The sequence below is a fragment of the Choloepus didactylus genome, chromosome 5 (assembly GCF_015220235.1).
Source record: "Choloepus didactylus isolate mChoDid1 chromosome 5, mChoDid1.pri, whole genome shotgun sequence".
Classification (NCBI taxonomy): Eukaryota; Metazoa; Chordata; class Mammalia; order Pilosa; family Megalonychidae; genus Choloepus; species Choloepus didactylus.
This window is the reverse complement of record NC_051311.1, coordinates 92,163,237-92,189,998: the sequence shown is the minus strand read 5'-3', so window position 1 is coordinate 92,189,998 and position 26,762 is coordinate 92,163,237. Positions and strand designations below refer to the sequence as shown.

Here is a 26,762-nt window from a genome sequence, read left to right as displayed (position 1 = left end):
TAACGCACTGCCACCCATCCCATCCCCCAAGAAAAAATGCCAGCTGGTGGCAAGAGTCTAACATTAAAAAAAAAAAAAAAGTTACCTAACTTGAATTGAACATAAAATCCAGCAGTCTTCATGCTGGATGTACAAAACTCTAGAAGTCCACAAAGGCTGTCCAGGGGATATGTGAGAGTGAATAGTATAAAGAAATCAGTTTCCAAGTCCTCTTCTTCCTTGTGTATTCTTTCCTAAAATTGATCTGCTTGATGACACATTTTGCCAATTTTCTTTCCCTGCATCTCCCTTTCATAATTGCTTTCTCCCGCTCTAGAAAGTAAAGGCCTCTCATCCATCCAAAGACTTACTGTAAGAAAATTGAAGCAGAGATATTTTAAAACTTGCTCAAGGTCACACAGTTTGTAAGTGGTGAAACCAAGAATCAAACCAAGACTATCTTACAATAAAAGATAATAACCTTGTATTTCTTCAGATGCTTTACATTTTAAGTAACAAACTTCATTCAACATGGAATTTATTGGCTCCTACAACTAGAAATTCCAAAGTAGATCAAGCTTCAGTGTGGGTTTAATCCAGTGGCTTACGGATGTCACTAGAGACCTGATTTCTTTCCATTTCCTCACTCTGCCTTCTTAAGAATCAGCTTCACCCTAAGCTGCCCCTCCTGTATTTACAAGCTAATTGCCAATGGCTCCCAGGGATACATACTTCCCCATCAACATCCAGAGATAGTACATCTCTGTCCCAGCATTCCATCCAGCATCCTGAGATTCACTCTGATTAAACTGGCTGAGATCACATCCTGCCCTCTTCCCTACTCCTCACACCATGGTCACAAGCATGAAGGCCTAGGAAATTGAATACCCTGCTTGATGTAAGCCAATCGAGGTCCAACCCTAGAGATAAGGACAGTCATTTTCCCCTGAAGCACAAGAGCTATGTGGGAAAATGGTATGTTATGGAATAAGAATGTATGGAATATTAGGAAGAGGGAGAAAGAGAGGAGATGCCATGTAGACAACTTACAAATGACTGGTACACATCTGCTCCTGGGGAAGAGGAAAAGAAAAGGAAAAAGAAGAAAGGAAGGGTTAATTATAGAAGGGTTGAGCCCCACTTACTGGGTAATGCTGTTGTGATCTGTATCTTATTTGTTCAGATAATGCTTTGCAATCAGGTTTGATCCCAAAGACTTCCTCTGTATGAGCAAGTCAAGTGTGACAGTCTGAATTTTCAAAACATCCTGGAAAATATCTCCCATCCCATACGCTCTTTTTGCAATGTGATTTTCACATTCCTCCAATCAAGGTAAATGGTCAATATCCCTTGAATCTGGGTGAAAATCATGTTATATGACTTCCAAGCATAGGTCATAAATGGTGATATAATTTCCACCTGGTTCTCTCCAGGGATGCTTGCTCTTAGAACCCAGCCACCACAGTGAAGTCCAGGCAGCCAATGGAGAGGTGCACATGGCAACGAATCAAAGCTACTGGCCCAGAGACCTGGCTAAGCTCTCAATAAACAGCCAGCACCACCTTACTAGTCATACAAGTGAGCCATTTTAAAAGTGGTTCCTCCACCCCCGTTGGTCCACCCCAGATGGTGTCACATGGAGCAGACATAAATTATACCTGCAAAATCTTGCCCAAATTGCAAAATTTTGAGCAAACTAAATTATTCTTGTCATTTTAAGCCACTAAGTTTTGGGGTTGTGTGTATGTAGCAATGAATAATTGACACACCATGCAAACAGAAAATGATTACACAGCCAAATCAAGGTCTAGGAGGGCCCACATTCTGTGAAAAAAAATACCCAGGCATGACTATCTTTTATTTAAATTTTTTATTATAGAAAATTTAAAACAAAGTAAACAATGGTATAATGAACCCCTATGCACACATCACCCAGTTTCAATAATTATCACTATTTTCTGATTCTTACAGCATCTATATCTCCCCCCATTTCCCCACCCGCTTCTCAGTTTCATTTTTAAGTTTTTTTTTACATAAAGTTTACATGAATTCAAATGCACAAATCTTAACTGTATACTTTTGAAAATGGATACACCTGTATAACCCATACCTCTGTCACGATAAAGAATTTTCCAACTCTCCAGAAAGAACTTCTCTTTTGTTCTTCCCAGTTAATCCTCACCCATCAGTCTGGGTCCACTCAGGAAACAGAAACTACACCAGTAATTTGAGTAGAGAAAATTTAATTCAAAATTTATTAACTTGTAACAAGGTATTAACTACTTAGAAAGGGAAAAAAGAACTCTAAAGAATACCAGGGGGATGAATGGAGGAGCAAACTGTGGTGTATACATACAACAGAATATTGAGCAGCTGCAAGAAGGACAATTCATGGGGCAAGCAACTAGGTAAATCAATCTTGAGGACATTATGTTGAGTGAAATAAGTCAGAAATGAAAGGACAAACATTGTGAGGCCTCACTAATATAAACTAACTATAACGAGCAAACACAGAATTGAATTCCAAGAGCATAGGCTATCAGGGAATAGAATGTGGGCAGAGATTAGGCAATCGATGATTAAGGGGTACAGAATGTCCAATTGTAAAGGTTCCTAGATTGTAAGCTCTTACAGAAGTCAGAGTTTTGACTGTTATTTCAAAATTCTGAGATGCTGAGATATATAACCTGGTAGTTCTCTGGAAATTCGGATATCTGTGTGACACCTGAGACTCAGAGTTAGAGTACTGCAGCTCTGAAAGTCAGCATTATTCCATAAAACAAATGTTAAAGAAGCTGAAATAGCAATCAGACTACAATTAGAGATATGAATGAAATGGACTTGGGTAGGACTAAGGTAAATTAGAATACAGGGTAAAGGATGATATTGACTGCATTTTAAAACTTCAGATTCTATGTGAGACCAAAGGAAGAAAGGTTTATTTGGTACAAAATTTATATTTTCTGCAGCCCACTATCTAATTTAACCTGTCTGGTCAGTTTATTTAAACAACATAATTACATGGAAACTAGAATAGGAAATGAAATCTTGTTATTCTGTACAGGCTAATGCAATACCCCAATACATCCCAGAATATTTGGGGCAGAAAATAAAAAAGCATTAGGAACTCCCAATTTAATAAACTAAGCCCTCAATCTTGAGGCTTGCTCATATGAAACTTATCTCTGCAATGGCAAAGCTAAGCCTACTTATAACTATACCTTAAAGTTGTCCCCAGAGAACCTCTTTTGTTGTTCAGATGTGGCCTCTCTTAGCCAACTCTGCAAATTAACTCACTACCCTCCCCTCTATATGGGACATGATTCCCAGGGGTATAAGTCTCCCTGGCATCATGGGATTGAGAATGACTTCTTGAAGAAAAGGAGGAAAGGAAATGAAACAAAAGAAAGTTTCAGTGGCTAAGAGATTTAAAATAGTCAGAAAGTCATTCTGGAAGTTATTCTTATGCATTACACAGATATTCCTTTAAGTTTCTAGTGTATTAGAATAGCTAGAAGGAAATACCTGAACCTGCTGAACTGTAATCCAGTAGCCTTGATTCTTGATGAAGACTGTATAACTAGATAGCTTTTATCATGTGACCATGTGATTGTGAAAACCTTGAGACAGGCACTCCCTAGATCCAGTGTATGGGCAGATGAGTAATGAAATAAAGACAAAAATAAATAAATAGTAGGGGAGTATAAGGGTACGGGATGCTTTAGGTATTCTTTTTTATTTTTTATTTATTGCTTTTTTGGGGGAGTAAAGAAAATGTTCTAAAATTGATTTTGGTGATGAATGCACAACTATATGATGACACTGTGAGCCACTGACTGTATACTTTGGATGGATTATATGGTGTGTGAATATAGCTCAACAAAATTTCATTTATTAAAAAAAAAAAAAAGAATATCCTGGGACTGAAAGAGTACCCAAGAAAGGAACAAACTTAAAAGGTGATCCCTTTCCCCAATACTGAGATTTAAATTTCATTTATTAAAAAAAAAAAAGAATATCCTGGGACTGAAAGAGTACCCAAGAAAGGAACAAACTTAAAAGGTGATCCCTTTCCCCAATACTGAGATTTTAGACTATGCCGTGTGACTGAGGTCCCCTAAATAACAGAGAAGTCCACAGGGTTGCTCAAGGAGAGCACTGACCCCAGCTTGTGAGCCAAAGTTGGTGAACAGGAAAACACCAGCCTGGAGTAGCAAGCAGAAACCTCCTGCTGGGATGCCAAAAGGCTGAAGCTGGTGATGAAAACCTGCAGAAGGGTGAGCACCCCTGAGTGTCCCACATTCATGCTTCTGCAGCTGCATTGCATCATATGACCAGGAAAGGAGGAGGCACACCAGAAGCAGGAAGAGGAGCCCCATCTTCCTCCAGTGTCTTTTCAGCATCCTCTACTGACAAAGCTTAATACTGTGCCAACTAAAAAAGGAGAAGTGTTTACAGGTCCCAACTACAGTATCATAAGGCAGGGCAAAGCAGGATGGATTTGGAAGTTTCCAGCAATAAATTGATAAATGGCACACACCTCTCCCCAGAGGCCATCACTGATCTGATTTCATTCTCCTTAAATTAAACTGTCCTCTTCTAGAAATGCAGAGAAACAGAATTATAAAGCGGGTACATTTGGCATAATGTCCATAAAATTTATCCAGGTTGACCTGTGTATCAGTAGGTTGTTCCTTTTTATTGTTAATAGTATCCCATTGTGTGAATACATTAGAATTTGTTTATCCATTCTCCTGTTGAAGGACATTTGGACTGTTTCCAGTTTGGGACCATTGTGAATAAAGTTGCCATGACCACTGTTACCCAAATATTTTTTATGGACATGAATTTTCTTTCTCTTGGATAAATACCTAGAAGTAGAATTGCTGGATCAAAAGTAAGGAATATGTTTAACTTTATAAGAAACTGCCAAAGCCTTTTTTCCAAAGTGTTTGTACAATTGAACCTTCATACTAGCTGTATGTGAGAGTTCTGATTGTTCCACATACTCAAAACATGTTAGTGTCAGTCTTTAATTTTAGTCATTCTAGTGAGACCATAAGGGTTTCTCATTGATATTAATCTGCATTTCTGGTGACTAATGCTACTGATGACTTTTCCATCTGCTTATTAACAAATAATCTATCTTCCTTTGTGAAGCATATCTGTTCAAATATTTTGCCGGTTTTTTTATTGGGCTGTTTGTTTTCTTATTTTTGAGTTTAGGGAGTTCTTTGTATATTCTAGATACAAGTCCTTTGTCAGATATATGTTTTGTGAATTTTTCCTCCAAGTCTGTGGTTTGCCTATTCATTTTCTTAATGGAGTCTTTCTAATGAAGTTTAAAAACTTATGAGGTGGTTTTTAATTTTGAGATGGCTAACTTATCAATTTTCTTTTCTGGTTATTGCTTCCTGTGTTCTAAGAAATCTCTGCTTTCCACAGGTTACAAGAATATTCTCTTACACTTCCTTTTATAAGTTTTATGTTTTAGCTTTTGTGTTTAAGTCCTTGATCCATCTCACATTAATTTTTATGTATAACGTGAAGTAGGAATCAGGGTTCACTTTTTTAATACGGCTAGCTAGTTGTTCAAGCACCACTTGTTGAAAAGAATTTCCTTTTTTCCACTGAATTGCTTTGGTACATTTGTAGAATATCAATAGACTGTTTAAGTGTGTGTTCCAGTTTGCTAATGCTGCCATTATGCAAAATACTAGAAATGGATTGACTTTTATAAAGGGGGTTTATTTGGCTACAAATTTACAGTCCTAAGGCATAAAAGTTTCAAACTAAGGCACCAACAAGAAGACACCTTCACTGAAGAATGGCCAATGGCGTCCGGAACACCTGTGTCAGCTGGGAAGGCATATGGCTGGTGTCTGCTGGTCCCAGGATGTGTTTCAAAATGGCATTCTCCAAAATGTCTCTGGGCTTGTCTCTCTTAGCCTCTTCAGCTCCTGTGCATCTAACCATCTGGTAGGCCTCTCTTAATTTGTCTGGAGCAAACTCTGGGCTACCACTGCTTAGCTTAGCATCTCCAAACATCCTTCTTTCTGAATCTCCAAGCATCAGCTTTCAATAGCTTCCTCCAAAATGTCTCTCTCTTATAGGACTCCAGTGATTTAATTAAGACCCACCCTGAATGGGTAGGGTCCATATCTCATGAGGATAATTTAATCAAAGGTCTAGTCCACAGTTGATTGATCACATCTCTATGGAAACAATCAAAAGATTAATGTCTGTCCTCACAAGATTGCATTAAAGAATATGGCTTTTGGGGGGACATAATGTATTCAAACTGGCACGGTGTGTAAGTGTGGATCTAATTCTGGACTTGATATTTTATTCCTTTGATCTATTTGTGTATCTTTGTGCCAACAGTCTTAATTACTTTAACAATGTAGAAGTACTAAATTGAGGGAGGCTAAACCCTCCAGCTTTGTTCTTTTTCTAGATTATCATGGCTATTCTAGTTCCCTTGCATTTTCACATAATTTCTGAATCATTTTTTCAATTTCTATTTTTTTAAAGTCTCCTGTGAATATTACTAGTATTGCACTGATTAAATAATTAATTTGGTGGTAAATGATAGTTTAACAAGATTGAGTCTTCCAATTCACGACCATGGTATTTCTCTACATTTTTTTAAGTCGTCTTTAATTTTCTAGCAATGTTTTGTAATTTTTAATGGAGAGATTTTATATACAATTTTTTAATTTATTCCAGTGTATTTTATATTTTTTAACTTTTTATTTACATAATTTCAAAACAACAGAACAGTTGCATAAATAACACAAACCCCATCCAAAGAACTCCAAAATACACTCAACCTCCCCCTAGATACCCAGATCCACAAATTTTAAAATTTTGCCACATTTGCTATATTATTCTATCTATCATCTGTCTGTCTATCTATCTATCCATCTATCTTCCGGACATTTGAGAGCAGATTGAACACATCATAATCCTTGAATACATAATACTTCCATGTACATTTCCTATAAACAAGGACATACACTTATGTAATCACCTAAGTGCTGTTAACAAGTTCAAGAAATTTAATATTGATATAAAGCTTACATTCTATATTCCATTTTTCTTATGTCCCAATAATGTCCATTTGAGCCTTTCTCCTGCATTCTTAGATCCCACCCAGTATCAAGTATTTCATTTAATTGTCATGGTCTCTTTTGTGTATCTTGTCTTCTATTTGTGTGTGTATGTAAACATCTAGAACATATGTCTTTCCCATCCCAACCTATCTCAGCACACCATTCAGTGAGATTAATCACATTCACAAAGTTGCAGTACCCTCACAACCATCCAGTACTAGAATTTTCCCTTCACCCCAAACAGAAACCCTACACTCATTTTGATTAATTCCCCACTCCCCTGACTCCACCCCTGGTAACCTGTACTCTACTTTCTGCCACCATAAGTTTGCATATCCTCTGATTTTTTTTTTTTTTTTGTAGTTACCATAGGGATGAAATTTAACATCCTAAATCTATAACAATCTTGCTTGCTTTGATACCAACTTTACTTCAATAGCATACATAAACTATGTTCCTATACCTCTCTATCCTCCATCTTTATGTAGTTCTTGTCACAAGTTACAAGTTACATGTGTGTACGTTTTGAGTCTCAAACCACTGATTTACCATTACATTTTATACATATGCCTCTTAAATCCTGTAGGAAGTAAAAAGTAGAATTACAAACCAAAAATGCAATAGTATTGACATTCATATTTACCCATCATTACCCTCACTGGACATCTTTATTTCTTCATGCAGTTTTGATCAATCATCTATTATCCTTTCCTTTCAACTTGCAGAACTCTCTTTAGCATATCTTGTAGGACCAGCCTAGTGGTGATGAACTCCCTCAGCTTTTGTTTATCTGAAATGTCTTAATCTCACCCTCATTTTTGAAAGATGGTTTTGCTGGATAGAGAATTCTTGGTTGGCAGTTTTTTGCTTTTGGTATTTTATATATGTCATCCCACTGCCTTCTTGCTTCCATGGTTTCCAATGAGAGATCAACATTTAATCGTATTGAGGTTCCCTTGTATGTGACATATTGCTTCTCTCTTGCAGCTTTTAGAATTCTCTCTTTATCTTTGTTGTGCAGCACTTTGATTATAATATGCCTCAGCATTGGCCTATTTGGGTCTATCCAGTTTGGAGTTTGTTGAGCATTGTGTATATTCATGCCCTTTGTTAAACTTGGGAAGATTTCAGTCATTATTTCTTTGAATATTTTCTATGCCTGTTTTGCTCTTTCTTCTCCTTTTGGGACTCCCATAATGTGTATATTAGTATGTTTGATGGTGTCCAACAGGTTCCTCAGGTTCTGTTCACTTTTCTTCATCCTTTCTTCTTTCTGCTCCTCAGACTGGATGATTTCAATTGTCTTATCTTCAAATTCTCTGAATCTTTCTTCTACCAGCTCCAATCTGCTGTTGTCCCCTTCTAGAGAATTTTTAATTTCTCTGACTGTGGTCTTCAGTTCTGTTTGGTTCCTTTTCATAATTTCCATCTCTCTATTGATATTCTCTTTGTGTTCATTCTTTGTTTTCCTGATTTCCTTTAGTCCACTGTCCATGTTTTCCTTTAGCTCTTTGAGCATATTTAGGACTATTTTTTAAAAGTCTTTGTCTGGTATGTCCCAGGTCTGGTCCTCCTCACTGATAGTTTCTAATACTTTAATTTTCTCCTTTGCCTGAGCCATCACTTCCTGTTTCTTTGTGTTTTATAATCTTTTGTTGAAACCTGGGCATTTTGATATACAATGTGTTATCACTGGAATTTAGACTCTGAGGTATCTGTTCCTTAAGGTTGTATCCACTAATGTTATGACAGAGCTTTCACTGAATACCAGGAGATAACAACAACAACAAAAAAAAAAAAAAAAAGAAAAGAAAAGACAAAAGAACAAAAGAACAAAAGGAAACACTTTTCCCAGTCTTTGAAGATTAACCTTCGCAATTGCTCTCTTTCAGAGCTTATCCATACAATGAGTTTAGAAAAAAGCTCAGGCCAAAATGTAGGGGACTCCCTAGTCCTTTCTGCACATGCACCTTGTCTTGGGCATGTACATTTGACCCCAGGAATTCCCCATTTACATGGATATGAATGCCCCCTCTTCCCTAGGAAACAGCTTCCTCATGGTCATGGGCATTGCACTTTATGTCCTACAGCCATCAATCCCTTGCCCAAGGCAGACACTTGACTGCTCTCCCACAGTGTTCTGAGGGACAGCTTGGTGAGCCATCTTCTACACACGGGACAAGTTCTGGGATGGTGATTCCTCAGGCCACCACCAGACAGACTGGGTTAGATAGACATGCTTCCAATATGTGTACAAGTGTTACTCTGCTCCTTCCAGAACTAAGACCAAGGATCCACAACAGGAGTCGATCCTTTAACCATTTTCTGGAGCTTTGAGAAAGACATTTCTGCCATTTCTTGCTGGTTGTTCAAAGCTTCTGTGGGGAGACAGAGCCCTGAAGCTTCTCACTCTGTCATCTTGGTTGGGGCAGAGATCTTAAAATATTTTATATTTTTTAATGCTAGTCAATGGGATCATTGTATCTTCCGATTGTTTGTTGCTATTATGTAGAAATACCATTGATTTTTGGGTACTAACCTTCTATACTAGGACTTTGCTAAACCCACTTATTAGTTCTAGTTTTTTAAATATTCCCTAGGATCTTCTGCATAAACAACCATATTGTTTACAAATAAGGACAGTTTAAACTGCTCAATTTCAATCTTTGTGCCTTTTGTTTTTCTTGCTTTATTCCACTGGTTGGGAATTCAAATAAACTGCTGAACAGAAATGGTGGGAGCAGAAATCCTTGCCTTGTTCCTGATCTTAGGGGGAGAACATTCAGTTTTTTGCCATTAAGTATAATATTAGCTGTAGGGTTTTTTATATGCCCTTTATTATATTGAAGACGTTTCTACCTATTCCAAGTTTGCTGTAAGTTTTTACCATGAATGAGTGTTGAATTTTTATCAAAGTTGTTTTCTACAACTACTGAGTTGATCATATATTATTTTTCTTCTTTATCCTATTAATAAGGTGGAATATATTTACGGATTTTCAAATATTTACCAATCTTGCATTCGTGGGATAAATCCTACCTTGTCTTTTTATATATTGTTGGATTCCATTTGCTAATATTTTGTTAATGAATTTTGCATCTATTTTCTTCAGGAAATTGGCCTACAATTTGCTTCTCTTGTAATGACTATCGGTATTTGGTTATGTTGGCCTCATAAAATTGGTTGCTTCTTATTTTCCTTTATCCTCTATTTTCAGAAAGAGTTTTTATGGGTGTTATTAGTCCAAGAAACAGAACAAACAGGAGATATATATATGTATGTATAGATATATTCTGTAAATATGTAATTATTAAGAAATGTATTACAGGAATTGACTCACCACTATGGGGACTGGCAAGTCTGAATTCCATAAGGGCAGGCTGCAAGTTGGAAATTCAATGAAAATAAGTAGTTGAATTCTCTAGGAGAAACTGGCTGGCTTAAGCAGAGATATAAATTCTTCTTTCTGACTGCTGAAATCCTTAGTTCTCACTTTAAGGCCTCCAACTCATTGGAATAGGAGACTCCTTTCATTGCTGAAGACAATCTCCTTAGTTGATCATAAATGTAGGCAAATGCAATCAACTGACTGATTTAAATCCATCTAAGAAATACCCTCATAGTAACAATCAGGTGAGTGCTTGCTTGACCAAACAACTGGACACCACAACCTAGCCAAGTTGACACATGAAATTAACCGTCACAGTAGGATTGACATTATTTCTTCCTTGAATATTTGACAGAATCATCAGTGAAACCATTTGGGCCTGAGTTTTCTTTGTGGAGAGGTTTTTGTTTTTTTTTAATAGCAAATTCAATTTGAATGCTAGAACTTCTTTGTTAGAAATTGAGCTAGTCAGATTTCCTTTTTGATCTTTGATCAGTTCAATATTCCCTTATTATACTTTTGAGCTATAGGATTTTTAATGACATTCCTTTTTTATTCTTGATACTGGCAATTTGTGTGTTTTTTTCTTGAGCAGTCTAGCTAAGGACTTATGCTTGTGATTAACTTTTTCAGTGAATCAACTTTTTATTTTGTTAATTTTTTATTGCCTTTGTTTCATTTATTTCTGTTTGTACCTTTATTATTCCTTCCTTCTACTTATTTTTTTTTTTTTTTTTGGCTTTTATAAAGGGGATTTATTAAATTACAAATGCATAGTCCCAAGACCATAAAAGTGTCCAAACTAAGGCACCAACAAGAAGATGCCTTCACTGAAGAATGGCCAATGGTGTCCGGAACACCTCTGTTAGCTGGGAAGGCACATGGCTGGCATACGCTGTTCCTTTGCTCCCAGGTTGTGTTTCAAAATGGCATTCTCCAAAATGTCTCTGGGTTTCTCTTAGCTCCTTTCTCTCAGCTCCTGTGCATCCTTGATTGTTCTCCCAAGGCATTTCTCTCTAAGTGCTGGTGGTCCTCTCTTAGCATCTCCAGGGCAAACTCTGGGCTTCATCTCTTAGCTTAGTATCTCCAAATGTTCTTTGTCTGCATTTCCAAGCATCAGCCAGCATATCAGTCTCCCCAAAACTTTCTCTCAGCTGCTCTTGGGGCATTTCGTCCTCTCTTAACTTCTCTGGCACAAACTCTGGGCTAGCATCTCAAAGTGTCAGCAAGTGTCTCTGCAGAAGTGTCTCAGCTGCTCTGTGTGTGAGCTCCCTTTAAAGGACACCAGTAAACTATTCAAGACATACCCTGAATGGGAGGGGTCAAATCTCCATGGAAACATTCAATCAAGAGGTCACACCCTAATTAGAAAGATTAATAAATCTTCCCCCGCAAGATTGCATTAAAGAATATGGCTTTTGGGGAGATGCAATATATCCAAACTGGCACAGTCCTCATAGGATTCTCCAGGCAGGAGGATGGAACAAACCTGAAATACCCTTCTACTTATTTTGGGTTTAATTAGCTTTTTTTTTTTTCCTGGACTTTAAGTAGATCACTGATTTTAACTCTTTATGACTAATGTAAGAATTTAAATTCATAAATTTCCCTCTAAACATGACTGTATTTTACCATTCAGTTTAAAATATGTTCCAATATATATTTTGATTTTTTTCTTTAATCCATGGGTTATTTTGAAGTATATTGTTCAATTTCCAATTATTTGGGGGTTTTTCTAGATATCTTGTTATTGATTTCTAATTTAATTTTGTTATTAATAACTTATTTAATTTTATTTCACTCTTTTGAAACATAATGAGACTGGTTTTATGGCCTAGTATATGACCTATCTTGTTGAACAATGTGTGTACTTGAAAATAATATGAATTATGCAGTTATTAGGTAACATATTCTGTAAATGTCAAGTAGGTGAAGTTGGCTGAAGTGCCAATCAGGAATTCCATACTCATACTGATTTTTAATTGTTCTATAAATTATTGAGAGGGGTATTATCATCTTCAATAAAAATGTGAATTTATCTAATTTTCTATTTAGTTCTATCAGATTTTGTTTCGTGTCTTTTGAAGCTGTGTTATTGGGTAATTTCATGTTTATAATTGTTATGTCATCCCAATGTATTTGCCTTCTTCTCATTATGAAATATTGTTCTTTATCTCTGGTAACACCCCTTGCCTTGAACTCTATTTTATCTGATATTAATAGAGCCACTCCAGCTTTCTTATGAAGAGTATTTGTGAGATACACTTTTACAATCCATTTTTAAAGTGGGTTTCTTACAAATAGCACATACTGGGTATTGTTTTTTTAGGCAAGATCTTTGTAGACTTGGCTGACAGGTATCATTCTCTGATTCTTGTCTTATGGAATGATGTCCTTATCGCTACCATTAGAGGGAAGGTTGATAACGCCCAACAGTCAGCTCAGTCCCTCATTTCTAGCAGGTGTTCAAGCCTAGCCAGCTTCTGCTGCACTGAGGTGGCTTTTCACTCCTATCTCTATTGCCTAATTCTGCAGAGCTCTGAAGAGGCCCTCAGAAATATTACTGTCTCCACGGATGCAATATGTTATGGTCTGAGTATATTTTTCTCAGTTTTCCTCCATTTGTCTTCATAGCATCAGATTTTCTGTTTTAATTTTCAGTTTTATTTGAATTTCCTGATTACTAAGAAGAAGAAGCATCTTTTGAAATGTTCCTTGATCTTTTGGGTTCCCTCAAGAGTGTTTTGGCTATGTTGACCCTTTGATCTTCCATATAATCAGTGCCCTTCAACCAAAAACTAATAGCAATGCTCCTTTGGAGCATTTTATTGCTCATTGCAGTGAGGGACAGCATATACTATGGGGACCTGTGAGTGTTCAGGAAGAGGGTATTATGAAAGGATTTATAGGATGTGGGATTGCATTGGATGGTACTGGGGAAGGCTTAATTAAGCAGCAATTTGCTCTAAATTAGATGATGTCAGGAAACAGACGTAGTTCTATGATAGGGTATCTTAACAAATCTAAATAAGATCTAGGAGGAGGGAAGACCACAGCAAGGCTAAAGCTGTAACTGTAAAGCAGCAGCAGGTACTCATATTAGCCAGATAGGTGTATGTGAGATCATTTTTAGTTTTGACATGTTTTGCCTGTGGTCAGACATGATTACAGGATGGTTTTGTGTTTGTCTTGATCCACATGTCCACAGAGAGTCCCTGTCTGTAGATGATGTTCCGTGAAACTGTTGATGCCCAACAGGAGAACATCAAAGCCCAGCTTTGAGTGCCAGGCCAGCCCAGGTCAATATCAAGGTCTAGCTGATGGTACCAGTCTAGCTTCCAGATGTCAGGAGCTACTTTTCTCTTTCTCAATATTAATATTATAATCAAGTTGTTGAGTTCTGTGAAAAACCTTTCCCAGATTTTAACTAAAATTGTATTTATACATTATATGGGAAGAATGAACACGTTTTCTCATTCATGAACATAGAAGTTCATTTATTTAGGGTAACTTAAATGTCTTTTAATAAAGTTTTATAAATTTCCCTAGAAAGGTCTTTCAGTAGATAAATAAGACTATATATTTGGTGGAAGAACTTTGTGGGGTTTTCTGTTTGGGGAGACAGAGGTGTAGTGAGCATAGTCAGGAACTGAATATATTAAGAAATATAGTTTGCATTACTAGGAGACTTGAGGGCTCATTTGTCAGTTAAGGACATGAATTTAAAATGACAAAAGTCAGTCTACTTTTGTGTTCTTCCTTTAAACAATGTTCATTTGAGCAGATGCAAGCATAAATTAGTGGTCATTTGAGTTTTACCATGGTTAAGTGTTTGTCGCATGAACAGCATAGAGAAACAGGCAAAGGAGATAGAAGTGTTTCAAAGTGATTACTGCAGTGTTGGTAAATATGTTCACAAATTTTTGACACTCTTCTCATCAAGAGATGAAGTATAATTCCCCTCTCCTTGAATATGGACTGGACTTAGTAACTCGATTCTAATGAATAGAATGCAATGGAAGTAATGTTGAGTGACTTCTGAGGTGAGGTTTTAAAACGTGATACTCCCTGGCTCTATCTCTTGGACTCCTGTTATTGGAACCCAGGCTTCATGCTTTGAGGAAGCCCAGGCCAATGGAGAGGTTACACATAGACGTTCTAGTTGTAAGCCCCTGCTGAGGTCCTAATCAACAGCCAGAATCAACTGTCAAACATGTGAGTGAGGAAGCCTTTGAGATAACTTTAACCCAGCCACTATATGACATCCAACTACGTAAGTCATCTTCAGCAAAAACCTCCTGACAACTCCCATAACTGTAAGAAATAATAATAAAATGATCGATGTTTTAAACCATTAAATTTTGCAGTGATTCATAATGCAGCGATACCTGCAACAATGATAAACCAAGGAATCTAAGATAGGTAAAGAGAGAAATGAGGACATGAGAAGAATGATCAGTAGTGCAAGAATGATTAGACTAATGAGTTGGCAATGAGCTTGAAGAAGTAATAAAATGGAAGTTCTACAGTAAGTGAGATGAGAAGTGAGGAGAGTGAGATGAAAATGGAGATTTCACAGATGGTGCAGCAATCTGGGATAAAATGGTCAAGGGTATGACCACAGGAGCAAATGGCTAAGGAGCAGTGAAAGCAAAGATAATTGGAAAAAAGGTCAAGGATGTGGCTGGAACATCCTTGTGGATGTAGAAGTCACCAAGAAAGATGATAGGAATAGAGGTGGAAGGAAGGTGGTGAGCCAGATGCTAAAGTTAACAACACAAAGAAACACAAAGAGCAAATAACAAGCAGGTAGATAATAAAAAGAGAGACAAAATGACAAAGCTGATGTTATAAACTTTAAAGAAGCTGAGGTTTTGGGAGGAGGAGAGAAGATACATAGCTTGGAAGTGGTAACGGAGAGCAAGAAAGACAACTACCCCATCTCTGGATCTGAGGTAAAAAGGAGTGAGAGAGAAAAAAAAACAGTCTCCATAGGACTTCACTTCTGAGTAGGATGTGGAAAGTTACCACAGTCCAATGATCCTGCTGCAACAACCAGAGGCCAGATACATTACGAAAAAAAAATATTTTAAAAAGAGATCAAGAGCAATGGAATTTCAGAGGGAGGGGAGCCTTCTGAATGAGCTGATCATGCACAGCTGTTTCTTCCCTGGGGCCATTTGCTAATTCTCCTATGGGTTGAAGATTGGGCTTGGCCCAGGCTGAAGGACTCCACAAGTGGGAAGAAAAACCAGAGAAAACAGCAATGCTTTTGGTGGCTGCATAGGGCTGGTATGACAGATTATAACTTGAGGTGCCCCAGTGTGTCCAATTTTCCCCATAAGACATTTGCCGAATTCTGGGAGTGTTCATGCAGGAAGCTGGGGAGCCAGAGCAAGGGCTTCTAAGAGGCAGAGTGGAATCTCTCATAATCTCACAGTGATTAGGGGGAGGACACCGGCCTGAAACACAGCCAGCCTAATTTTCAATACATTTGTCAGATTTTAAAGCTGGGGCCTGGACAGGAAGCTAAAGAACTAACTCAAAAATCTCTAAATCGCAAAACTGAATGTTCTGCAATCTCGAAAGGCAAGGAGACAAACCTTCTCAGTCAGAAGCCGAGCTATGCCCAAGGAAGAGGGACAAACCAGATGTGGACTGAGACTTAAATAAAACTGAAATCCAACCCCAACCCAGCTCAAACCTGACTGAATGGAGGTCATCAGCTCTTCACCATAAACAGAAGAGAGAGAATCTTATCTGGTGAAAGATTATATCACCTGAAGCCTCTACTATTTTTCATGTAATGCCCAGCAAAAATTAAAAAAAAAAAAAAAAAAAAAGGAAAACACTAGATCTGTGAAGAGGCAGAAAAATGGGATAAATAACCAAGAGAAGAAAACAAATAATAGATGTACTCCCACAGATGATCCAGATGTTCAAGTTAGCAGACAAGGACTTTAAAATAACAATTAAAGTGTTAAAGAAAACAGAGGGAAAGACAGACAAACAGAAGAAAGATGCAGTTTCAATAATTGAGATGTATTAAAAAAAGAGTCAAATGGACATCCTAGAACTGAAAAATATACTCTCTGCAATTAAGAATTCATTTGGTGTGCTTAACAGCAGACTGGACACCGCATAAAACATAATTAGTAAACTTGAAGATAGTCAATGGAAAACATCTCAATTTATGCCCAGAAGGGAAACAAAAAAAAAATGGGGATGGGGCAGAACAAAGCAAAAGAGGCATGTAGGACAAATTTAAAAAATCTAAATATTCCTGTTTGGACTTCAAGAGGGAAAAGAGGGTGAGACTGGGTAGAAGCAATATTTGAAAATAGTCAAGAATGTTCTAAAACTGATAAAAGATATCAACAGATTCAATGAGCCCAGTGAACCACGCAGGACTAAAAAATAAAATGAAATCAGCCTCTACACAAGACATTTGCAGGGAATGATATTTTAAGTAGACAGCCAGGTTTTATTTAGGATAGGGAGGTGAAGTTTAGGGGAAGTTAATTAAACAGGGAAATCTGTGATGAAAAATTATGTACACCAAAGCTTACAGAAGACGGGTTTTAGAAGAGCATGGAGAAACTGAATCAGATGAAGAGATGAATGGGTATACAAGGAACAATGGATTCATCCTGATAGTCTCTTAGGAAGATGAGTAACCAGTTTAAGATAGGTGTGTGGAGCCCCAGAACTCCGCTTTCTTGGAGGTGAGTGGACTCTTCAGGAGAATATCATCTTGGACAACAGGGAACATTTCTAAGGGCCTCTGCTCTCTGTTGGCAGAGCAGTGTGATAGGCTGGTAGGGAAAGAGTGCTCTCACCCAGAGGAGGAACTACAGGTGCCTCTTTGCAGCTTGTGTGGTGTGGCAACTGGAGAAAAAGGTGAGGGGAAGCCATCTCTTCCCTGAGGAACCTTTACCCTCAATTCAAGTCCACCTCTGCTACCTGTTCCATAGCCATACTCTGCACTGAGTCATCACTCAGAATGGCTCTAATCTGAATCTTAAATACACAAATTGTATTTTCTGACTCCAACTTCCTACTTTTCCAGCTCCCTCACTCATTACTTCTCTATCCTTCTTCACTCACCTCCTAGGAACCTCTAATTCTACCCATACATCAGTATCATCTCCTTCTTGCTCTCATTTCCCAATCACTCCCTGTTCTAGTTTGCTAATGCTGCCAGAATGCAAAACACCAGGGATGGATCAGCTTTTATAAAGGGGGTTTATTTGGTTACAAAGTTACAGTCTTAAGGCCATAAAGTATCCAAGGTAAGTCATCAACAATCGGGTACCTTCGCTGGAGGATGGCCAATGGTGTCCGGAAAACCTCCATTAGCTGGGAAGGCACATGGCTGGCATCTGCTCCAAAGTTCCGGTTTCAAAATAGCTTTCTCCCAGGACGTTCCTCCCTAGGCCACAGCTCCTCTTCAAAATGTCATTCTCAGTTACTCCTGGGGCATTTGTCCTCTCTTACCTTCTCCAGAGCAAGAGTCCGCCTTCAACAGTCGTCTTCAAACTGACTCTCATCTGCAGCTCCTGTGCCCTCCTCAAAGTGTCCCTCTTGGCTGTAGCAGCTTGCTCTTTCTGTCTGACCCCATATAGCGCTCAAGAAATTCAACTCAGACCCACCCTGAATGGGTGGGCCAACACCTCCACGGAAATCATCCAATCAGAGTCATCACCCACAGCAGGGTGGGGCACACCTCCGTGGAAACACTCAAAGAATCACAATCTAATCAACACCAACAGGTCTGTCCATACAAGATTACATCAAAGATAATGGCATTTGGGGGGACACAATACATTCAAACTGGCACACTCCCCTGAGTCCTTGGTCCATCACTGTAAGCATTGGCAATAGCTTCAGCTCCCTTACCCATTGCCCTTCCATTGCATAACCCTTGCAAATTCCAATCCTGGATGAAATCAACTCTGTTATTTCTTTTACTGAGTGCTACTTGAGAGAATCACACAACTGGGAATATAGGTTACCAATGCTCTCTATACATTTTCAAATATAATTATATAGAGGTAAAACATGATTGAAACTCCTTATAAAAAATTAAAACAAAAGAAACGTAAATAGAGTAAAAAGTTAGAGTTCTCCTTCAACTCCTCTCCTAAAACTACCCCCAAAGGAATCGATTGTTAATAGTTTGGCATACTTCTTTGCAAATATTATTTCTATGCATGTATATTGTCTTAAATATAGATAGATATACATACATACACATATAAATACATATACGAATATAGTGTATCATGTTGAATAGTGCCCCCTCCCCCCAAAAAAAAATTCACATCCATCTGGAACCTCATAAAGTGATGTTATTTGGAAAGAGGGTCTTCACAGATGCAATTAAGTTAAGATGCAGTCATACTGGATAGGGTGAGTCCTAGGTGCAATGACTGGTATCCTTATAAGAAGAGGAGAGGACACCCAGAGACACAGGCATGTAAAGACAGAGGCAGAGATTGAAGTAATGCAGCTGCAAGCCAACAAATGCCAAGGATTGCTGGGAGGCACCAGAAGCTATAAGAGGCAAAAAAAAAAAGAGAAAAAAAAGAAATCTTCCCCAGAGCATTGCCCTGCTAATACATTGACTTGCAATTTCTAGTCTCCAGAATAGTGAGAAAATAAATACCCGTTGTTTTAAACCACCCAATTTATGGTAATTTGTTATGACAACCCCAGAAAACTAATACAGATAAATATTTAGAATCATAATGGACAGTTTATTGGGCCACTTGCCTTTTTATCTATTTTTCTTTTTTGCTTAATATTTGTGGAGTTTTTCTCAATAAGTACACACACATCCTGCATTCTACCTAATATTCCATTTCCATATTAAGTTATTTACTATTTTCACTATGTAATAATTTTATGATGACTATCCTGGTAGGGGCCTCTCTGAGCACATGTGCGAGTATTTCTCTAAAGTAGATCCCTAGAAACAGAAATGCTTGGTCAAATATTTATGCATTTATCATTTTAACAAATACTTCTAAATTACCATCCAAAAAGGAAGGAGGCTATACCAAATCGCCTTTCCAACTGTATATGAGGAACCACCCCAAGCTGGGCTCTTAGTTTTGCCGGTTGCTCCTTCTCTGTCCTTCCCTAGATACCTCTCTCCCTCATTCTCTCATTGTCTCTGCTCAAACCTCCTACTGTACCCCCATCTCCAAACATACACGTTCTTAGCAAATATCTCACCATTTGTACAGAAAAAAGAAGCCATCAGAGAAAAGAACTTTCTCAACTTCCTATCTCCAATCTACAAAATTCACCCAAACTCTCCTATCCAGTCCTCCTTCCTTTCTGTTATAATGGGGGAGGGAGACAGTCCTTACTCCTGTCTGAAGTCAACCTCGGCTGTGGGGTCCTTCCCTCCACAAAAGACTACATACATTTTGTTAAAAGGTCTTAACTTCCACTCTCTCCTCAGACAACCTCAATCTGTCTTTCTGCCCTCACCGCCCCATTGAAACCGCTCTCCCCACGGTCTTTTAGGCCGAATCCACCGAAACCCTTTAGATCCTTATCTTAGGCGCCACTACTGCCCTCTCTCCCACTTAAAACCCTCTCTTCACACCCTACGGGTTTTCCTCCTTTCTGTGGCACTTCTTCCTCAGTAACTGTTGCAGTCTCCTCTTGTCCAAACCTTAAAAGTTGAAGTCTGGGGTTTCTGTCCCGGACCCGGACTCTTTTCCCCAGGGAGATGTCACCACTTCTTCCTTCAGTCATCATCGCCCCTCTGTCTCGGCTCGTATCTTCAGCCCAGACCGCCGAACTGTCCAAAGCTCACCGCGCCCTCTCAGGTTCCGCTCTCCTTCCCTCCATTCCCTCCCCTCCACTCTGGCCCCTCCTTCCCCGACTCCTCCCTCTCCCACTCCCTCTGGTCGCTCCGCGTCCGCCGCCAAGTGGCTCCAGTACCTCGCAGACCTGAGGAATGTAGTTCTCCTTGAAGTAGCTCCTCAGCCAGGGTTTGGCGCTGCGTAGCGAGGACATGGCCGGAGGCGGGACTGAAAAGCCGACCTCCCCACCCGCTCTCCGCACCGCGCGCAGCAGGCGTAGCGCCGCAGCATGGGACTGGCGCGTCCAGCCGTTGCCTTGGCAACCGCGGAGGTGGAGCGGGGCATAGTGCCCCACCCCTGTGGCCCCCCGCAAGGCAGCTGGGAGCGAGGCCGTCTCGCACCCGGGTGCGATGGCCGGGGGAGTACCCCGGAGGGAGCCCGCCTCGGGGCTGCGGTGGCGATCACGTGTGCCTCCCCCCCGGGGCGCAGTCCCTGCAGTCCCGCACCGAGCCCACCCGCCGGCTCACGCCCTCCACTCGGGCCAGCGTAGAAGCCGCAGGAGCGCAACGGGGCGTGAGGGGGAGGTTTTACGATTTTAGCTAGGCCATTTCCGGGAGGCGGAGCTCAGACTCGCAGTTCCTTTCTCTTCGACTCGGTGTCGCTCGGGTTGCTGAGCCCGTGTGCCCTGGAGACCCCTGCACCCGACCCGCGCCTCAGTCCCCGTGCAGGCCACCACGAGCTTCCTACGCGGGCTCGGCGTTGCGCCCAGGTCCCGGCGGCAATATGGGCGGCGCCCGAGACGTAGGCTGGGTGGCGGCGGGCCTGGTCCTCGGCGCCGGCGTCTGCTACTGCATTTACAGGCTGACGCGGGGCCGGCGGCGAGGCGATCGTGGGCGCCGGCTGCGCCCCTCGCGATCTGCAGGTGAGGCCGCGGGGCGCCCGGCAAGAGAGCGGGGTGGGGGTCCTCCCGGGCTTGGGTGGGGGCCGCAGACGCCGGAGACGCTCTTGGCTTTCCTGGTTTCGCAGCAAAATAAGGAGCTGGAGGAGGGAGGGAGTCTTTGGAGGAGGGTGAAGCTGGGAAGCCCAGGTGGAGGGCAGATCGTGCACCTGATTTGGGTGGGTGTTGGGTTCTGAGTCCCCTCCTGCCCCCACTTATTTGTTCAGAATCGTAGCATAAAAAATTTCCCAAACTTCCCTGCATGAGTCTGGAGTCACTGCGGAAAATTAAGTTTCTCAAAAGCATGATGATTGCCTGTCACTTGAGAACTGGCTCCGGGCCTTTGTGTTTCCGGAGGACTTCCCCAGACTGTGGACAGGGCATTGCGGGGACAGGAGGCGTAGATGAGATTGTGCGTGCACTACCCTGGAAGAAGGGACGCCAAGAGTGGCAGGTCTGCCTGCGCTTGGCCGGTCCGCTGTGAGAGGCGGTCCAGGATCTTGCCCGCAACTTTGTGAGCCAGAAAAACAGTTTCTGTAACATTCATCAGTCTCTTAAGTATCCGAATATCCCAAACATTTTTTGAATGACTCATTAAGTGCACCGGCGCGCCTTTCCGACAGGAGATACAATTTATAAATCTAAACGCCAATTTATTACTTTGAAATGAAAGATATTACATAGCAAATTGTAACCGTTGCCCTGCTTGAGGCACACCCTCCTGGCAGACAAGTGCAAGGTCAGGTTACTATGATCCAAACTGATGCGTGGTGCATTCAGAAATCTAACGGTTTGCTGAACGTTCTCCGGAGGTATTTCTTTCAGGTTGTGGAAGTTGTTGGCGAAATAACCAAAAATAAAATCCGCCATCCCAGAAAATCTTCTCCACAAATATAGAAAAGAAGAAAACAGTTGTATTCTTGAGTAAGCATTAAACTACACTACAGTGTGCATTGCAGGAAATCGCTAATGAGATACTAAAACAGAAAGAAATCTCACCTTTTTATGTAGCCGGGCAGATATAATCCACTACATACATGTTCTCGAGATGAATAATAACTTGGCCTCAAGTGAGAGGACTTGACAGCTCCATTTGCTTTAGGTAGTTCATCCCAAATTCACCTGGTAATTGGAGTGGCCATCTGTGCTAATTGCTTTTATCCAAAGGAAAAATTAAACATATCTTTATGACAAGTACTTACAACTTGGAGCCAGGCCCCTAGGCTAAACTCCCACAGTAACAGTGAGATTGGAGCTCTGTCTTCCTTGATTTTAACATTTCCAAGACATGGCTCCAAAGCCCTTAAGACATTCCTAGGTTATAACATTGGCTAGAGGCTTATTTAGCTTTTAAAAAGATTTACATATATTTCAAAGGGGCAGAGAAGATTTACAATTAGAAATTTTCTAAAGGGAAATGCTCTAAGAAAAGGAAAAGGAGAAGGTCTCTTTCCTTTTGACACCAGGACAAATACAAATTTTTTTAGATTTGTATTTACTCTTACGAAGAATAATTTGTTGTCTTTGTCACTGTCAGAGATACTTTTGTATAGATAATTGGGCTTGGGCTCACCTTTTCACTTAGTTTGAACCAACGTGATGAACACTGACAAAGTCTTACTTTTAAACCTAATTTTACCAGTCCCTCAAATCACCATTATCTGAGGTTGGGCAGTTTACAAAGTAAGTTGCTTAAGGTGTCTTTGTCTGAATTGTAATATAATCCCTTCCTCCTGAAGCTACCTCTATATTTGAAGAAGACAAGAAATGCCCACTTTGTCAGCATCACCCTTAGATTTCAGAGGATGAAGTTTTCCTTAAACTTTAAGAAGTGTGTACCTTTTGTAATGTTAATACTGTTCCAGGGCATTGAAAAAGATGGAACCAGTCCCAGTTCATTCAGCAACCTGATTGCAAAACCTGACAGGGGTAGCATGAAGAGACTGTGAATTTGTCTCAATTATAAATAAAGATAAAAAGTCTTATAACATTAGCAATTCAAATCCATTAGGGAATTAAAATAACAATATACCATGGCCAAATGGACAAGCAAGGAAGATTCATATTGAGAAGTATATTAATTAATTTATTGCATTGATAAATTAAAAATGAAAAACCACTTGATCTCATACTAAAAAAAGGCATATAAATATCATTTCTCATAAAAACTTGCAACAAGATAGGAATAAATAGAAGAAAATTTTCTTAAGTTCATGAAGAGCATCCTTCACAACCCAAAAGTGAGCCACTAGGAGCATCTTTATTAAATTCAAGAATAAGACAGCTTCCACAGCTGTTATTCCACATTGTCCCACTTCATACCCAGCTGGATAAGGCAGGAAAAAAAATCAAGATGCATAAATATTGTGAAGGAGGCAAAATTATAATTTGTAGATGACATCACACAAAATGCAAGAGAATCAACTGACTGTTAAAAGTAATGAGTTCACCCAGGGTTGTAAATCTTCCTGGCAATGCAGGATATGACTCCTGGGAATGAATCTGGATCCAACATCGTGGGATTGAGAACATCATCTTGACCAAAAGGGGGATGAGAAATGAAACAAAATAAAGTTTCAGTGGCTAAGAGATTCCAAATGGAGTCGAGAGGTCACTCTGGAGGGCATTCTTACGCACTATATAGATAACCCTTTTTGGTTTTAATGCACTGGAATAGCTAGAAGTAAAGACCTGAAACTATCAAACTGCAACCCATTAGCCTTGACTCTTGAAGACAATTATATAGCAATGTAGCTTGTAAGAGGTGACAGTGTGATTGTGAAAGCCTTATGGATCACACTCCCTTTATCCAGTGTATGAATAGATGAGTAGAAAAATGGGGACAAAAAACTAAATGAAAAATAGGGTGGGAGTGGGGGTGATTTGGGTGTTATTTTTTACTTTTATTTTTTATTCTTATTCTGATTCTGGTGTAAGGCAGATGTTCAAAAATAGATTGGGGTGATGAATGCATAACTATATGATGGTACTGTGAACAGTTGATTGAACACCATGGATGATTGTATGGTATGTGAATATATCTCAGTAAAACTAAATTTAATTAAAAAAATAGATTGGGGTGATGAATGTACAACTGTATGATGGTACTGTGAACACTTGATTGCACACTTTGGATGATTGTTGGTATGTGAATATATATCAATAAAATTTAATTTTAAAAAACGTAATGAGTTCAACATTAGTAACTTGAATGCAAGATACATACACCTAAATCAATAGCTTCTTGTGTGGAAGCAATAACCAATTCAAAAACTTAATTGAAAAAAATATTTCATTCATGATAGCTATAAAAACTTCTTAAAAAATGGAAATATATCTTCCTTAATTTCCAGGCTGCTTTGACAAATACCACATGATGTTGGTTTAAACTACAGGAATTTATTGTCTTACAGTTTTGGAGGCTAGAAGGTTTGCTTCCTCGTGGGGTCAGTAGCATTCTGGTGAGCTGGCAATCTTTGGGGTTCCTTGGCTTTCTGGTCACATGGTGATGTCTTCTCCCTCTTCTTTGGGGTTCCTGCAGACTCCTGGCTTCTACCTTTTCCCACTAGCTTTCTCTTACTGTGTCTGAATTTCTTCTGCTTATAAAGGGCCCCAGTAATCAGATTAAGACCCACCCTCATTCAGTTGTGCCACACCTAACAAAAACAGCTTTTTTTAAATTTTTTATTTTTAATAATTCAATTTTATTGAGATATATTCACATACCATACAGTCATACAAAGCGTACAGTTGTTCGCAGTACCACCATATAGTTGTACGTCCATCACCAAAATTAATTTTTGAACATTTTCATTACCACACACAGAAAAGTAATAAGAATAAAACTTAAAAGTGAAAAAGAACAATTAAAGTGAAAAAGATCACTGGGTGCTGTTTTTTTTTTTGGCCCCCGTTTTTCTACTCATCCATCCATATGCTGGACAAAGGGGAATGTGGTCCATGTGGCTTTCCCAATCCCATTGTCACCCCTCATAAGCTACATTTCTGTACAATCATCTTCAAGATTCGAGGGTTCTGGGTTATAGTTTGGTAGTTTCAGGTATTTACTGCTAGCTATTCCAATTCATTAGAACCTAAAATGGGTTGTCTATATTGTGCATAAGAGTGCCTACCAGAGTGACCTCTCAACTCCTTTTGGAATCTCTCAGCCATTGAAACTTATTTCATTTCCTTTCACATCCCCTTTGGTCAAGAAGACGCCCTCCATCCCAAGACGCTGGGTCCAGATTCCTCCCCGGGAGTCATATTCCACGTTGCCAGGGAGATTTACACCCCTGGGTGTCAGATCCCACGTAGTGGGGAGGGCAGTGATTTCATCTGCCAAGTTGGCTTAGCTAGAGAGAGAGGGTCACATCTGAGCAACAAAGAGGCATTCGGGAGGAGGCTCTTAGGCACAATTATAAGCAGATCCCCTTTCTACAATGGCCTCACACCCATAGGAATGCAGACTAAGACCAAGAACATTTGGGGTTGGGGGTGCTAACAGTTCAGCCTACCACAACACATAACAAGAAGCTTATGTGAGTAAAATGAAGATCATTTTACTGAAAGACATAAAAGAAGATTACCTAGATGGAAAGGCATATTATGTTCCTGATTGGAAAGATTCCATACCATGATGTTTATCTTGCAATTTATCTTGCTGTGATATTATTTGATAGTCATTTTCCATTCTAATGAGAATTATAATTTCTCCTCATTCTACTTGAGGAGGTGGTAAACCCCTTAGCTTCATATTCTTTCACAATCTTACACAAAATTAGATAGAGAATTAGGAAATAGAAGTGTTTGCCTCAACTTTATGATAGCAGTTCAAAAACTCACTAATAGAATACCAAGATATAGAGTGATAGCCATCCTCTAAAGTTTTTAGAGTTTTGTTTTTTATTTCCTTACTGAAAAAATAATACATTTTTAATTCAAAATTCAAGCAGTGTGTAAGTTAATATTTCTTTACAAAATTAAAATAGAAGCTAATTTTATCTGTTTAAGAGTCTTGGGGTAGGGGGCAAGTAATGAGACTAGAAGTACAAAGATCTGGTTTCTAGATCCAGTTTTATTAACCAGCTGCATGTCCTGTTAATAATAATATCTAAAATATACCAAGCACTTGAAATATTCTAGGCACAAACAGGCTTTGAAGTAGGCACTGTTAACTCCCATCTAATAGATGAGAAAACTGAGGCTTGGAGAGGTTAAGTCTCTCAGCATATTACCTCAGCTGGAATTTGAACTAGACATTCTGGTTCCATAGCTCTGGCTTATTGTTAACTACCACACCATTCCTCCTCCCTTCCAGTGAAAATCCTGTGATTTTACCACTTTAGCCTAAAAAAAATTTATATGGCGATCTATAAAGAATTCATTAAACTATAAAAGGGGAGAAGTATATAAGGAAGTAATAGGATTTTTAAAAATAAACACTAATACCTGATTATCTTAAAAGAAAAATATTAATGAGTTAAATTCATCATATTTCTACCATGTGTGCACATGCTTGT

The 26,762-nt window shown here is 39.3% G+C and overlaps 2 protein-coding genes across 3 annotated transcripts in view; one reads left to right on the top strand and one right to left on the bottom strand.

Annotated features, from left to right (window-relative positions):
* Positions 1-20,750, bottom strand: part of FBXL13 (F-box and leucine rich repeat protein 13) — a 316,890-nt gene extending 296,140 nt beyond the window's left edge. The window contains exon 1 of the mRNA XM_037836473.1: positions 20,443-20,750. Within this exon, the coding sequence (XP_037692401.1) occupies positions 20,443-20,517 (75 nt within the window). The 5' untranslated portion in view covers positions 20,518-20,750. The remainder of the gene's footprint in view (positions 1-20,442) is intronic.
* The window catches only part of ARMC10 (armadillo repeat containing 10), a 30,745-nt gene continuing 24,686 nt past the window's right edge, over positions 20,704-26,762 (top strand). The window contains exon 1 of one of the 2 annotated variants that reach the window (XM_037836486.1): positions 20,704-21,225. In XM_037836486.1, the coding sequence (XP_037692414.1) occupies positions 21,087-21,225 (139 nt within the window). In that variant the 5' untranslated portion in view covers positions 20,704-21,086. The remainder of the gene's footprint in view (positions 21,226-26,762) is intronic. The other variant, XM_037836485.1, reaches the window with a different exon arrangement.